This window comes from Urocitellus parryii, chromosome 9, assembly GCF_045843805.1.
Source record: "Urocitellus parryii isolate mUroPar1 chromosome 9, mUroPar1.hap1, whole genome shotgun sequence".
Lineage (NCBI taxonomy): Eukaryota > Metazoa > Chordata > Mammalia > Rodentia > Sciuridae > Urocitellus > Urocitellus parryii.
In genome coordinates, this window is record NC_135539.1 from 105,915,048 (window position 1) to 105,931,740 (window position 16,693).

General features: G+C 33.7%; 1 protein-coding gene across 4 annotated transcripts in view; it reads right to left on the reverse strand.

The window, feature by feature from the left end:
• Rps6kc1 (ribosomal protein S6 kinase C1) overlaps positions 1–16,693 on the reverse strand; it is a 202,428-nt gene that overhangs the window by 114,899 nt on the left and 70,836 nt on the right. For 3 of the 4 annotated variants that reach the window (XM_026387436.2, XM_026387435.2, XM_026387433.2), the window contains exon 6: positions 9,470–9,832. In XM_026387436.2, coding sequence (XP_026243221.2) covers positions 9,470–9,832 — 363 coding nt within the window. Of the gene's footprint in view, positions 1–9,319; positions 9,366–9,469; positions 9,833–16,693 lie in introns of those variants that run through there. The other variant, XM_026387440.2, reaches the window with a different exon arrangement.

Here is a 16,693-nt window from a genome sequence, read left to right on the forward strand (position 1 = left end):
GAATAATGCAGAAACTACTAAAAAGTAAGAAAATTTCCTATAAAAATCAAGACAATAGTGATGTTATAGATCACCATATCATAAAACTTTCAGGTTTTTTTTTTAACATCATGCACACCATTTCAAACTACTGAAATAAAATGATCAAAAAGGTAGGGTAGTTTAACCAAAAAGAAAGCCTCAACAAACTTCAAAAAACTGGAATAATTCAGACTAAGTTAATTAATAATTTAGACCATGGAGTTAAGCAGTAACAAAAAGATAATCAGAAAAACTCCAAATCCCAGAAAATTAAATAATACACTTATGATATACTTCTAAGTAATTCAGGGGTACAACAGGCAGAATAATGAAGGATCCCTAAAGATGTCCATGTCCTAATTGCATAATCTATAAATATGCTGTGTTACTTAAAGAAACCTTTCAAACATGATTAAGGTTAAACACTGTGAGATATGGCAATTATCCCGGATTACCAGAGTAGCCCCAAGAAAATCATATGAATTCCTAAAATCAGATAATCTTTCCTGGATAAGAGTCAGAGTAAGATATAACGGTCAGAGGGATGGAAGACTGCTGACTCTGAAGAAGGAGGAAGACCAAAAACCAAGTGTCTAGAAGCTAGAAAAAGCAAGGCAACAGATCTCCCTAAGAGTCTCCAGAAAAGGATGCAGTCCTGTTCGTACCTTGACATTAGCCCAGTGAGACTCACTTCAGATTTCTAACCCCCAAACCATAAAATAAAAATTTGTGTTGTACATCATTAAGTTTATAGCAATTTGTTAAAGTAGCAACAGAAGTGAATAATATGGGATAAAGAAAAAAGTCAAAACAAAAAGCAGAAAATATTTGAACTGAAAATAGTAAGTATTGTGGCTAAAGGAGTATTTAGTAGAAAGTATATAATCCTACATGTGTGTTGAAAAAAACAAAGGTTAAAACTCAAATATCTAAGCCTCTAACTCAAAAATAAACAGGTCAAAATAAATGGGGGAAAGGAAATAAAGAAAGAAAGTCTTAAATTAAAAACAAACATATAATCTTTTTTAAAAAAAGTTAAAAGTTAAGTGCACACCTGTAATCCCTGCTTAACTAGGGAGGCTGAGATAGGAAAATCACCAGTTTGAGGCCAGCCAGCCTGGGCAATTCAACAAGACCCTCATCTCAAAAAAAAGTTAAGAGTTGTTTCTTTTTAACATTAATTAAACTGATAAATCCCTAATATAACTGATTCAAAACAAAAGAAAAATGACAAATTACCAATATCAAGAAAGATCCAACAGACATCAAAGATGTGAGGCTACTAAAACAATTTCTACAATTAATAAACCTGACCATTTGTGTGAAATAGACAAATTTCTTGAAAAATACAATTCACAGAAGTTGACAAGAAAAGAAAGGATATCTTCCTTCATGGATATCCTATTTCAACAGTTAAAGATATGAATCCACTATTAAAATCCTTTTCATCGCCAGGTGTGGTAGCACACACCTATAATCCCAGCAACCCTAGAAGCTGAGGCAGAACGATCTCAAGTTCGAGGCCAGCCTAGGCAAATTAGCAAAACCCTGTCTCAAACTTTTTTTGAGATGAGGGTCTTGTTGAACTGTTCTCACATTTGTTAAGTATACTAAATGCCTTGTAAATATGTAGAAGAACAACCCTATTTTCTGGTTATGTAAACTATGGGGTGAAAGCCATGATGTCTACAACTATCTCTTAATTCATCGTACATATATATGAAAAAAAAATATGCATAAGTCATGAATAAATCTCAGCAATCAAATAGATACTATTTTAAAAGGATAATATATAATGTATAATACATACACAACTGAGTAAAGTTGTTCAACACTCCAAAACCCATCTATGTCAACTCTTAGGTCTGGAGGACATTGGCAGCTACACAATTCAAATTTTCCCACATAACATCTCAAAAAATAAACAAAAAAAAATCAAGAGAGCAAATAAACCCACATTCGACCCATATTTTTAGCAGTATTAGAAAACAAAAAAATACCATGACTGTGAAGATTATCTGTAAACAGAGAAATAAACCAAATTACAACAGAGCTCCCAGGGCTCCACTGTCACAGGTCAGTGATGTGGAGAACAGGAAGAAAAAGTTTAAGGGATTCCCTGAAGTGGGGACGGGGACATAGAGGGGCACAGAAGACCTAAACCAAAACACATGAAAAAACTACCCCTAGAGAATTACACGGAAGATGGTAGGAGACCCTCATCGTTATGCAAAATTACATATAAGATGGTGTGAGGGGGAAGAAAAAAGAGAGAGAAACATGTCACAGTAGATTGGGTAGAAAAAGTGGGGAAGGGGAGGGGGGATAGGAAGGGCAGCACAATACAATAGACACTAGTATGGCCCTATGTATAAACGTGGCTGTATAACCAATGTGATCCTGCAATCTGTACACATGGAAAAATAAGATTAAGATTACGTACCTCATTTGAATCAAATGTATGATATGTCAAGATCATTGTAATGTTTTGAGCAACTAATAAAAAAATTAAAAAAAAAATACCCCTAGAAAGAAAGTCCAACTAAATGCCAAAATATTAGTATTTTGCAACACGGGCTGCAACTGATCAGTTGGAAGCATAGTTTACAAAGAAGGGCCTGGACTTGAGTGGAACTACAAGTAAGAGGCTTGGTAAAGCTTTCTTCCTGGGAAAGAATCAGTCACATGAAAAGGAGCCATACCCCTGAAGATGTGGCAGTGAAAGACTGAAGCAAAAAGAAGGAAATGAGAACCCAGCCATGCAAAGAACAACAAAGAGAAGAAATCAGATCTCATCCACTCAATGCTATTAAGAGATCAGGATAACAACTACCTTCAGAGAAGGAGAAACTGGAAGGGGAGATGAGGACGCATCTATAGTACTGATCAAGTTCTGCTTCTTGATCCAGTTGCCAGTTGCATGGGAGCTTTCTTGTGGGAAAATACATTACACCACATATGATATGTACTTTTCTGTTTATATAATTATATTTCACTTAAAAGTTTTAAGAAAAAGCTATGATGCCTGTTCTCTAGAGAATTATAGTTCAGGAAACATATAAGAGAAAACACATAAATAACAAAGCAATATTTTTTAAAGGCAAGGAGAGAAAAATAATAAATGGCATTGTTGAGTTAGTAACAATAAGTAAAAGATGACATTTTAATTTGTTTGTCTCTTATACCGGTCTATTCCTCCCACATTCTATGTTATGTTCAGTTCATGTGGTTCATCACAGATAGTTCTGTCCACCTTCCCAGAGATGACCAAATAACCTATGCCTAACTAGGTTAAAAAGGCAAAGGTGGAAACACAAGACTCATGCCTGGCCAATCCTCCCAGAGGCCTTTGTTACAGAAAGCTCCCTTTCTCCTAAGATGCTGAGGAGCAAATGAGAGAAAGGGAATACCAAGTACATGGTATGAACAGAGACAGCAAACAGAAAGGCAGAGCACAGGTAACATTTCTTGAACACCTGAATCAAGCTGTATGTAACCACTGAAACACTAATTTCTGTGAGCTAAAACACTCTTTTCTATGTTGAGCTTCTTTGAGTTGCTTAGGTTTTTGTTACACATAACTGAAAGAGTCCAGCCTAACATAAAACCTAAAAGAAGGACTGATCTGAGTACAGGGTAATTTAAAAGGCGACTCTTTTCATTCGTGAACATCAAGAATAGAGACTCTAATGTTCTCTCTGAACCTATGAAACAGTTTCTTCTGAGTTCACTGCACTGCTTTCTTCTGTTGGGTCAACTAAAGAAAGGAAAAATCAGAATGCTGATGGGAGGGAAAGACAGAAGGGTAAGTGGCAAATTTAACTTATTTCAAATCTATTTTTTTAAACTCAATTTTAGTTCTTTAAAATGCTTTTTTCTAGCCAATTTCAAAACTGTCAAGATCTGAAAAATTCCCAACTAAGGCAATTAACTGAATTACAGTGAAGAATATAACTTGTTTTTTAAAAGGCAGTGGGAATTTTCAGACAGAAACATTCTGAATTTGTCTTATAGTGCTTCTTTGACAAAATCTCAACAATCTCAAGCTCCAGATGAAGACGGACAGAAAAATTCAGATTCCAAGAGCAGTCCTTCTTTTCCAACTATATGACAATGATAAAAAATACCAAAAGATACCAAAACATACAATAGGACTCAAATTTAGGATATAAATCTCTATGGCAAATGTGATTTATCCTAGAAATGTATGAGTGGTTTAATAAGAAAATCAATATAAATATACATATTAATAAAGCAAAAGGGGGAAAAGATAATCACCTCAATTGATGCAGAAAAAGCGACTAACAGAATCCAATACCCTTTCATGATGGAATATTCAAAACCTAAGAATAAATGGAACTTCCTTAACATTATAAAGGACATCTACGAAAGACCAATAGCTAACTTCATACTCAATGGTAAAAGATTAAAAGTTTACCCCTAAGTTCAGGAACAAGACAAGGATACCTGCTTTTTGAATATTCTTCACTGTACTGGAAGTTCTAGCCAGAGCATTAGACAAGAAAAAGAGAGAAACAATATTCAAATTAAAAAGGAAGAAGCAAAACTATCTATATTCACAGATACCTTACCCTATATATAGGAAACCAAAAATCCACAATAAAAAACAACTAAGGCTAATAACAAATTCCACAAGTTGCTGCGTAGAAGATCAACATACAAACCCCAGCTAAACTAATACACGCTAGAAACAAACAAAATTTTTATTTATTTTATTACTTTGTGTGTGTGTGTGTGTGTGTGTGTGTGTGTGTGTGTGTATGTGTGTGTGTGGTGTCCTGGGGATCAAACCCAGAGTTTTATGCATGCTAGACAAGCACTCTATCACTATATCCATTATATCCCCAGCCCCAAAAAGAAAAATGGAATTTTTAAAATTCCTTTTGCAATAGCATTCAAAAAATAAAATGCCTAGGAATAAATTTAATCCAGGAGGTAAAACTTAAATACATTGAAAACCACAAAAATTGCTGAAGAAAATTATAAAGAAGATATAAACAAGTTAAAAGACATCTTGTGTTCATAGATAAGACTTAACATTGTTGAGAGAGAGCAATACTCCCAAAACTTATAGATTTAATATAATTTCTATGAAAATTCCAACTGCCTTTTTTTATACAAACAAAAAAAGTAATTCTCAAATTTATATGAAATGTCAAGGAGACCTAAATAGTTAGAATAATACTGAAAAAAAACTCAAAGGGGTTCATAAATTTAAAAATGCTAGAAGTCAATGCATTTGAAGGCAAGATGATCACACCACGATCATCCACTAAAAATGTAGCTCTTACTTTTGCTGGACTTATGCCAAATTGGGCAATAACTTAAAGTCAACTAGAAAATACTTTCACAATACCTTCTGAGTTAACAAACACTGTAAATAATCCAAATAAACCTCAAAGTTGTGATTTTTCATTTCTGAAATTCAACAATACAATATCATATGACTTTCTTCCCTTTATCAAACCAAGACTGATAACCTTTCTCAGGTCCATCCATTCTAAAGCAAACAAGACTATTCTGTTCATTTCCAAATATTTGAGTAATTCTTTTTCAAAAGAATAAATCAAAGGTCTCAGCTATGTTATACAGCACTTAACTATATATTATTATGAGTACACAGAGACTAGCCACATTTAAAGGGACTAAACATGTTCTAGAAACAACCCTGCAAAGTATAGCTCAATTTGGAACTAGTTTAAGTGACTCAAAAGAAATATGGAAGTAGACATGAGTTTGTGGTTTCACCCAGGAAGACTAAGCAAGACCCAATAAGAAACACAGAATGATACAGTGTTCCTGAACACACAAGGTCAGTTTTTGAAAAATGTATGGATAGCCCTAAGAACCTAGCACACATCTATCTAGGAATAGGGCAATTATGAAAAATGGCTTGGTGTTGCTTATTAAACCATTTAACAGAATAAGAATGGCAGAAAAATAGTTTGCACCTGTAAGCTGAGTATTCAAAAATATCAATAAAATTTTCAAAGAAAAATTAAGCATCAATGATATCTAGGAGGTCTTTTCATTATAAATTTCATCACAACATATGTAAGAGATTTCAATGTAAACAAAGAGAAGAGGACAGGAGGATAAAGAACAAATAAGGAGGACAATGAAGATGAAGAAAAGGATTAGAAGATCTTGGCATTTTTACCAAATTTTAAAAAAGTAACACAGATAGCTAAAGCAGCACATCTACCAAATATTTTCAATGAGATAAATACTACACAATCATGGATCTTACTAACATACTATTGAACTGACAAAAAATCTCATTTTGAAGATTCACCACTCAGTAATATTTTATATTTTCACAAGAAAAAACATTTTATATTCCCTATCACAGAGTCTGATACATGTGAGTAATAAATGCTTACTAAATGATCAACCTGGTGGTAGCTGGGTGAATAAACAATGGATGATGGGAAAGAATGAATATTAGGCTTTCATTTCTATGGCAAATTACCTAACGTGAACAACTTAAAAGGAGGAAAAGTTTATTTAGGCCCACAGTTTCAGAGGTTCAGCCTAAGGTCAAATAACTCCACTACTCTGGGCTCAAGGTGAGACATAACACCATGACAGAGAAGTACTCAAGGCAACCAGGAAGCAGAGACGGAAAGGGGAAGGGTCTGCAGGGAAGGTGAGCCCTTCCAGGAATGCCTCCAGTGACCTACTCCCTCCATCATGCCCAGCCTTCCTACAGTTACCACCAGTTTAGTCCACTCAAACTAGGAAGGACTGATTAGGTTATAGCTCTCATATTCTAATTGTTTTTCCTCTAAATATGACTGCATTAACACAGGAAGTTTTGGGGGACACCTCCTACCTAAACCATAACTATATTCAAAACAGAGCATATTTGATACTGGAGAATTGCTGCTTCTCCATTTGAAAAAACTTATCTAATTAGGGGGTAATGTGTGAGAAGTAGCACAATATAGTGGAAAGAAGACATTTAGATTTAGAAAACCTAGATTAAAGCTCTGGCTCAACTCTAACTGGCTGTGTCCCTGAGCAAATTGCTTCATTTATACAAGTCTTAGTTCCTTCACCTGTAAAATGGGGATTACAATAACTACCTTACAAACAAGCAATTTTGGCATCTGGAACAAACTATACCAAACCAGCTCTCAAATCAATTCTGTAATTCATAATGTAGCCCACAGATGGGTATTACTAACAATGCTCACCATCTGGTAGCTTCCTGTTTTAAATAATTATTCTTGCTAAATAGGTGCCAAGCTTTTAGAATCATTATATTAAATGTCTGCACCCTCTAAATTTTGGTACCTTTAGAAAAGCACAAGTATGACCAGACATGGTTCAGCTTAGGGAGTTGACCTGAAGATTAAAAATAACATAAGAAAAACACCTTTTTACTGTGACAGGCATGTAATAGATGAGTTGTTACTTAAACATTCATTAACACCTTTATGCAGTTCATTTGCCACTGTACATTATCACAACTATTCCAGGAAGCCCACCATGAGAATACAGATTAACCATATCAGCATCTTGTAGTAATGTATAACAAGATGGATATGAAAGGATGGTATGTACTTTAGTATTCTCTCCAAAGATTCAATTGACTCCTTCTACCTTGACTTTTAGATTTTCTCTCTTAAGTCCATAAAGACCTGCGAGTCCATGGTGCCATTTCTAGATTAAGGAATAAGAGAAGTGTCAGGTTCAAAAAGAGAATCTGAAGTTACCACTATGCAGGCGTGCTTCTTTGCTGGATGGGCAAAGAGAACCACTGCTATTGGGCTTTGCATCTAGTCTCAGCTGCACAAACTCCAATTAAAGAAGAAAAACATCAAGCCACCTTTATCAGATCTACTAACAATCCAGATAAACTCCTTTAGGATGAATGGTTTAGTAGTGAAGTAACAAAATTTTCCAGCTCCCAAAATCTCTGTGTAAAGTGTTTTTAAATAGCTCTGAAAGATTATTTTCTCTGGATTATCAGATATCCAGATAACTTTTGCGTTCTATCTGCTTTTATTATAAACATGCTAATCCAAACCAAGATCAAAGGAATAACTGTTATAAAAAGAGTTAAATTAAAATTATCTATTGGTTTTACTGATTCTAATGATGTTTCAGTAACCCTGGAACAAACTTTCCCCGAGGAAACATCTTTTCTGAGCATAAATGTCAAATCAAGTTCACAAGCTAGAGCCCCCAATTTTCCCACAAATTAAAGGATAATGTCCATGTCTGTTAGGTGGTAGACTTTTAAACAGAATACACAGACTGGAGTTAAATGTACAGCCATCAGGATTGAAACAGAGGTTCTTTTATATATGGGTTAAAATATTAGAATTCTTAAGATGGCAGCTTAGTAAAAACATAGAAAGTAAGTAAATAAGAAATGAATAATACTATCATATTATAAATAAACAAAAAAAAGGACTAAAAGCAGTTAGTCAATTATTTAAACTTTTGGGATTCAACAGCACATTAACAATAAAACCCAATCCAGAACAGGACTGGATACTATGGTTTCAGACAGACATGTTAAACAGGAGAAATACATTTAAATAGTTAAAATTCCTTAAGACAAAGGTCTAGTAGGATTAGTGTCAAGTCCCAATGGAGAAATAATTAACCACCATAACCAGCAAAGTAACTAAGTGAAATATTTTTTGTTATTGGTTGATATGTATTTAAAATTCTCATTTTGAAGCAACGATTTTTATTTTTCTGGTGCCATCAAGTGGTAACATTATGAAGTGTTCAAGATTAAATGCAGATAACTTTTAGACAAAAAGATGGCACTCTGATGTGTTCTATCTATGTCAATTAAATACCAAGGATGTTTTAGCACATAGCACCGGAACATCAGAGCAGATTTTTTGTAATTAATTCCCTCTTTAAACTCCCAAAGAACAGCAGGGTAGACAAATCCAAGAACCTTTTACGCTCTTGGTTTAAAAGCCTATTTTATTTTATCTTTTCATTGAGAGTAAAAGCACTAGAGAATCTCTGTGAATACTTCTGAGGAACAATGCAGTCAAGTAAGAAAAAAAAATTCTTATTCGTACAAGAGACTTGGAGATGTGTTGACTTCATAAAAAAAAAAAAAAAAAAAAAGATCCCATTTTGGGGGCTAGCGATATAGCTCAATTGGTAGAGTGCTTGCCTCGAATACACAAAGCCCTGGGTTCAATCCCCAGCACCACAAAAAAAAAAAAAAAAAAAAAAAAAAAAAAAAAAAAAAACCTCATTTTTGTAGATTAACTGATCAAAGTATAGAGTTAAGTACCTCTGATAATCTCACTTGAAGTTCAGTAATTTCTCATTTTCATTCTTGTTCCTATATAAGATTATACAGAAGATATAGTTATATGTACATTTTCCCCCACATACCAACATAAGAACATGCCAAAACATATTAATGTAGATAAAATTGTACCTTGAACACCTTCTAGGAGTAAATCAACTCCCTTCCTATAAAAATCAGAAGCAGCTTCATAGTCGTCTTCCTCTTCCTTTTTTAAAGCCAGCTTTATTAATTCTCCTGCTTTCTCCAAATAATCTCTCTTGCCAAGCTTAGATTTTAAACTGCCAGGAAAGAGGCTACGACTTTCCCGTTCTTCTTCTGTTTTGTTCTGTTCACTGTCAGAAGCAACAGCCCCTAATGCTGAAGAATCCGAAGAAAGATTGAGACCAAAAGTTCTACTGGGAGAATTTTGATTGGAAGCCATTCCATCATCTAACTCGGCAAGAGAATCCACATCAACAGTAAGAGATATCAGATCACTGTCACTGGAGAAGCCTAGAAATATGATCACAATAGTAAACATATTAAATTGAGCATCAGCCAAAAGAATACAAATCACTCTAGCTGTTCATTTTTTCATACAATCCAAATCAATTAGGAAGGCTGTAATTTACCGATGGAAGTCAGTGTCTAGCAATTTATTTGAGCGTAGTTCATTCACTTTTATACCATCTCTTTATAACCCTGGAAAACAATTTGCTTACCTTAATCACCAAACTAAAACTGAAGACAAGCCTTGATCTAGCCTTGTTATCAAAACCAAGATCTTGAAAACTGTTGTTTGCACACATAGCTGCTGTAAACAACAGCATTATCATAAGGCACAAAGGGTAAGAGTTTTGGAGTCATACCAAAAAAGTACTTCAATACCAGTTCTTAAAATGTACTGTGTGACTAAGAGGAAGTTCCTTAAATTTTACTTATTGGGCAAATTTCTAAATGAGAAACTGTTAATGCATATGAGCCATAATAGACTATCATGAAATTATAACCACCATGACAATTAAATAAAAATTATATAATGATTAAATAATGCATCTTTAGGTATGCCTTCAGGTACCATGCACATCTGGAAAATGTACGCTATTAAGATTTTTAAAAGAATTGAAATTTGGGCTGGGGTTGTGCCTTAGCAGTAGAGCGCTTGCCTAGCACGTGTGAGGCCCTGGGTTCAATCCTCAGCACCACATAAAAATAAATAAATAAAACAAAGGTATTGTGTTCAACTACAACTAAAAAAAATATAATTTTTTATATTTATTTAATTGTAAATTAACAGTATCTTTATTTATTTTGATGTGGTGCTGAGGATTGAACCCAGTAACTCACACATGCGAGGCAAGCACTTTACCACTGAGCTACAGCCTCAGCCCCCTAAAAAATAAATATTAAAAAAAAAAAGAATTAAAATTTTAGACAATTTTGTTTTGGTCTGTTTTAGAAACAAAGCTGGACTATATTTGTACCTTAGTTTTCAGACCAAAAAATAAAAAATGAATAATAAATTCTACTGAACTATTTAATATTTAAAAGCAAAAATTTCTTCTCCCATTTAATTAATTTCATAGTAAATTAAGCATGTTCTACAAGAACAGTCAGCAAACCTTCTGGCTTTGGAACTTCCTTTCACATTCTTAAAAATGGTGATTCCAAAAAGCTTTTGGGTAATGTGAATTATATCTCTAAATACTTACTAACATTGTATTGATACTAAGAAAGACTGAGAAATACTTTTAAATAAAACATTAAAGACCACTGATAAATTCTATGAAAAATAACCTCTATGTGACAAAACAAAAATATCTATTGAGAGAAGATTTTGGAAAATCTTATTAATGTCCAGCTTAAGAGAAGATGAATAGATTCTCATATCTGATTCTACATACCATCTATTGTCATATTTTTTTTTTGGTCAAAAGATATGAAGAAAATGTCACATAGATATACCATTGAAAAAGAAACAAGTGTTTTCATACTCTTTTCAGATTACTGTGTATATTGTACTTTAATAAGACATCAAAACTCCACAAGCAATAGTTTCTTAAATCTAGCTGTACTGTGAAATATAAGATTCTATGAATGAAATGTCCATTTTTATTACATTCAAATCCATTCGACTATCTTGTATACTGAATGAATCTTTTACCCATGCTTAAGTTTGTGACAACAAATTGAAAATACTGGTTTACTGCGTTACACAGATCTTCCAAATGTTTTCCCCACCTTTCATTATTACAACATCCAAAATAATCATAATTGTTAATACCATCACCAATCTCATCAGAAAATCCTTTAAGTATATGGAAGTTGTCAAACTCAAAAGCAGCAAACAGAAATGATCCAAAACTCTTACTTTGGGGTTGAAAATTCTAATTTTATCACTGGCAGTAAACACTATCAATTGTTTTCCTTGAAGTGTCAGCTTACTTCAATCACTTTCAAGAAAAACTTTGCCAAGTATACAAGTTTGAATAACAATAGTTTATCAATTGTTGTTTCAAGCAAAATGGTGTCCCATTAAAAAATAAATAAATAAACAAGTGGTTTGGCTCATAACTTCAAAAACTACACAAATGATTTTCCTCACTACATACTGATAGTTCAGTATGCAAAGGGCTTTATATGTATCTTTTTTTTATTTTGTCACGCAGAATATTCAAGAAGACATGTACCCAAAGGCTGATATTTAATAAAATTAACAGTTTTCACTGCTTTATCAAAAACATTCTTAAGAAAAATCAGCATTGGTTTTACTACAAGTATATCCAATGTTTACTGCTGAGTCAGGCATCACTGTCCTGATTCATGCCTAGACATAGCAGTTTCACCCCCACTGCTTTTGCATAATCAGTTCAAATGTCAACACAGTGGAAAGGCAAAGAATGTCCTAATACTATTATCTCTTCTATATTTTTGCCTGTGGAGCCCCTGAAAAGACCTTAAGAATACCCAGAGGTCTGAAGACCACATTTTGAGAGCCTCAGATCTACAGCATTATATAGGAGTCACAATTGTGTTTTATAAAAAAAAAAAAAAAAAAAAAAAGAATTTAGGAACGCCTATGAGACCTGCATCACAATTGAATATTAACTGCTAAGTTTCTCTGAAAAGAAAATATATTTTAAAAAATTATTTCCTTAGGGTTAAATGCTAAATCAAAACTAAAGATGGAAATCCAAAATTGAAGTCTCTGCACTTTTCCTCCTAATATTCCAAATAAACCACTCTGTAAATTGGGAATTCTCTATATCCAGAGACTAGGATAGGTATTCTCATGTAAGCAATATATTAAGGATCTTCCATAAAAAAAAAACTATAAATGCATAAAAAAAACTGAAGGTGGATTAGACTTTACAAATGTAAGATCAGAGATCAGTAAACTTTTTTTCTATAAAGGGTCTAAGAGAAAATATTTTAGGCTTTTCCAACCGTATGATCTCTGTTGTAGCTATTCAACTTTGCTGTTGAAGCACAAAAGCAGCCATCATCTACATATAAATGAATAAGCATGGCTTTATTCCAATAAAACTTTATTTATGGATACTGAAATTTAATTCCATATAATTTTACATCACAAAATAATATGTTCAGGTGTTTATTCAACCAAAAATGTAAAAAAAACATTCATAGCTCATAGGCCATAGGAAAATATGGACCATTGTTTGCCAACCTCTATTATAAACTCAAATTGCTTACTTAACATCAAATAAAGTAAGTTAGAATAAAAACATATAACTGGCAGCTAAGCTAAATTTTCAAATCAGTTTTAGACACTACTTTGGCACCCTGACAATATATCCTTGTTTTCTTTTTTTTTTCCAAAAAACCTTAGAATTCGCACTAAGTATTAATTCTGTTCCCCAAAAGCAACAGATTCCATTAAGCCCACAATCTCAACTGGAATTCATTGGACCTAGTGAAAATCATTTCAGTTCCCTGACATTTCAGTTATACAGGCAGTACTCCATAACCAAAATCTTTTATAGCAATCTTAAAAGTTATTCATATTACTAGGCTTTTTAATGTTTTATGTATTTCAATGCAAATTTATTTCCTTTAATGATACCAAGTGGACTAGATAATCTACTAATACAAATTTAGTTGAAAACAAATGTTCTGGTTTATACAACTAATCACAAAAGGAAGGAAATGCTGTGTTACAGATCTTTTGTCTGTTCTCTGATGTCTTGTCACTATAACCTTCATACCATCTATCACATTGTTTTATTTCATGCTTTGCTGCATTTTCCTTTCTAACAAGAACAATAATACCAAAGGGCAAGGGGGTAAAGTTATGTGTACTCAGTTTCTCGGCTTTTGACCACAAAAATCTAAGAACATAGAAATACTTCCTGTTATCTTTGCAACCTTATTTTATTAGCAAAGGGAATCATAATTAAATGAAATTAGATCAGAAAAGTAAAACATTTAGGGAGAAAGTCAGATAGCAAAACTAAGTAAATAAATATTATACATAAAATATTTACTTCTCAAATTCTTCCTAGTTTTAAATGAAGAATCTTTAAAAGCAAGCAAACATCAACAAAAATACTAACAGGTTATGAAAAGGTGTTTTGTTTTGTTTTTCCTTTTCCTTTTCTTTTTTTTTTTTAAGCCAAATTGGGGAAAACAAAGAGAAACAAAAATTTTGATTTCTGGTTTAACCTTTCTGGGAGACAATTTAACAAAGCATATCAAAGACACAAGAACTGCTTATATTTTTCATCAAAGAAATTTGGCAATTTATGCCAAAATCAATCAGAGATATGCAAAAAGATCCATGTATAAAAATGTTCCTCATAAAAAGTAGTGAAAAATTGGAGATAACAAATTCCTAACAATATATTATGACACCTCCCTATGATTAACTATTATACAGCTTTAAAATCATGTTGTAGAAGACTTTCAATGTTAATGCTTTCATGATATATAAAAACAAATGGCAAAATAGTATGGATACTATAATTCTAACTGGAAAACAAAGACTAAAAAACAGTCTAGGAAGATACACTAAGTATTAATAGTAATTTTTCTCTGTATGGTAAGATTACAGGGGATTCTATAATACAGAATTTCACACAATTCTTTGTGTGCAAAGTCCATAAGCTTGGTATCTGAAAAATATCAAAAAAAGATTCTGCAAGAGTTAAAAAGTGGGAATTTGGTAATAAAGCTATATGAACATTATTTATAAAATATGGGTCCTCCAACAACCAGTGGTAAGGAATTCCAAACTTTAAAAAGAAGGCAGATGTGATTACAAAGACAGGTGGGTTTACTCCTGACATTGCTCCTCCTTGCCTACCTTATTCCTTTACTTCTCCTGTTAAGCGGCACCTGACCAAGTTTGAAAAGCATAACCCTACCACATCTCCTTGATCACTCACTGCCACTATTCATCTTGCACTACTTGTGGACATCTCTCTTTTCCATATTTGAGCAATTCCTAAATTCCATTCTTACCAATGAAATATTCCCCAACCTGCTCACAGAGATGATTTGTTTGTTTGTTTGTTTGTTTGTTTGTTTTCAGTGCTGAGGATGAAACACAAGGCCTTAAACATGCTAGGCAAAAACTCTACCACTAAGGAAGTTAGATCACTGAGGGTGTATCTTTGGAAAGGATACTGGGATCCTAGCCCCTTCCCATCTCTTTGCTTCCTGGCCTCTATGAGGTAAACAGTTTCCTCCACCATGTGCTCTTACCATGTTAAATTGCCTTGACATAGGCCCAAAAGCAACAGAGTTGACTGACCATTGACTAAAGCCTCTGAAACCATGAGCCAAAATAAACCTTTCTTCCTAATAAATTGTTTGCATTAGGTATTTTGTCATATTGATAAAAAAGTTTATTAAAACACATTTTAAAACTCCCTTTGCTTTTATAGCTATGTCATGTATATGTGTGTGTATACATATATATATATATATGTGTATACACACACATATATGAATATACACATATATGTATTCAGTACCTAGTTTATTCACCTTATATCCTAAATACATAAGCTTAATACAGTGTTTGTTCAATTCTTAGAACTGTGGTCCTATAGCTTAACTTGTTTTACATAAAGCTATACATAAATTTCACACAGAGACTAAAACCCACAAAGAAAGTTAACAAGTAAGATGTGGGGAGCAACAAGCAAATAATAAGGTCTCTATTTAGATAAATAAAAGAAACATGCAAGATTAGGCAGGGCAACCACTGATACTTGATATAATACAGAGAATATATGTCAAAGTTAAACCAACCTGAAGTCAATCCATCCTTACAGGGGCCCTCTAGGCCACCACAAGAGTAAAAGGTGCCTCCTTCACCAACATCATCAAGTCAGAAACCTAGGCCTTTGGGGGAAGTGATGCAAGTGGGGGAAGTCAAAGGTTCTATGAAAGCGTTCTGCCTCCAGGTTCATATCACAGAGATTCCTGTCACAGGGCTATTAGAGGGCCCCAGGTGACTTGTTAAAAAGCAGCTACAGACAACGAGGCATTTATTTAGCATCCCAGTTCACCTACCTACCCTCACCTCTGTGCTTTGAACTGCTTAGAGTAGGGCAGTATAGCGAAATCTGTCTAGGACACCAACTCTGAAAGACAGGCCCCAGGGGGAAAGGTTGAGCTGTCACAGGAAAAAAATCTTTATACTATAAGCTATCAGAAATCCGCATTTGAAGACCATCTGTAAAAAGAGATCAGTCTCCTTTAGTACAACAGGTGGGCTCTCATGGGTGACTATATATAAAATACATGGCCTCATTACTATTAGCTGATAACCTTCACTAAACTCTGAGGTTCAAATATTGCCATAGTCAACCAAAGGGAATTTCTACTTGTCCTAGTAGCAATCACTCATGCTTCACACACAAAGCAAGACATCTAACCAGCAGAACAGAAGTTACCTGGAGGTAGAAAACACAGAGATCAGTTTCCATTAAGAAGCCCTAACAAATATGATTTTAAGTGATAACCTACATGTAAAGCTTAATCTAGTTGAGATTCTTGCATTTGTTGCCACATTCGTCACTTAGTAATAGCTACTATTACTAACAAGAACCATTTCCTTAATGTTTCACATGTTTAAAAACATCCTTGGGATATGTCTATGCCTCACTCTTGAAAATTTATGAAAAGAGCATCAATATCTGATGTGCATTTGGTGAAAAACTAAGTTCACAACACAATGTATGAATCATAATTACAACCTAATACTGTTATCATAAACAATAAAACTCTATCACTTGGCTTCACTTTCTACCCAAAGAACTTTCATTCTGCTACTCTTTATAACCTTCTCTGGACTCTAGCATTTCAAAACTGCTCCCAGTGGTCATGGAGGTCACACTGCACTTT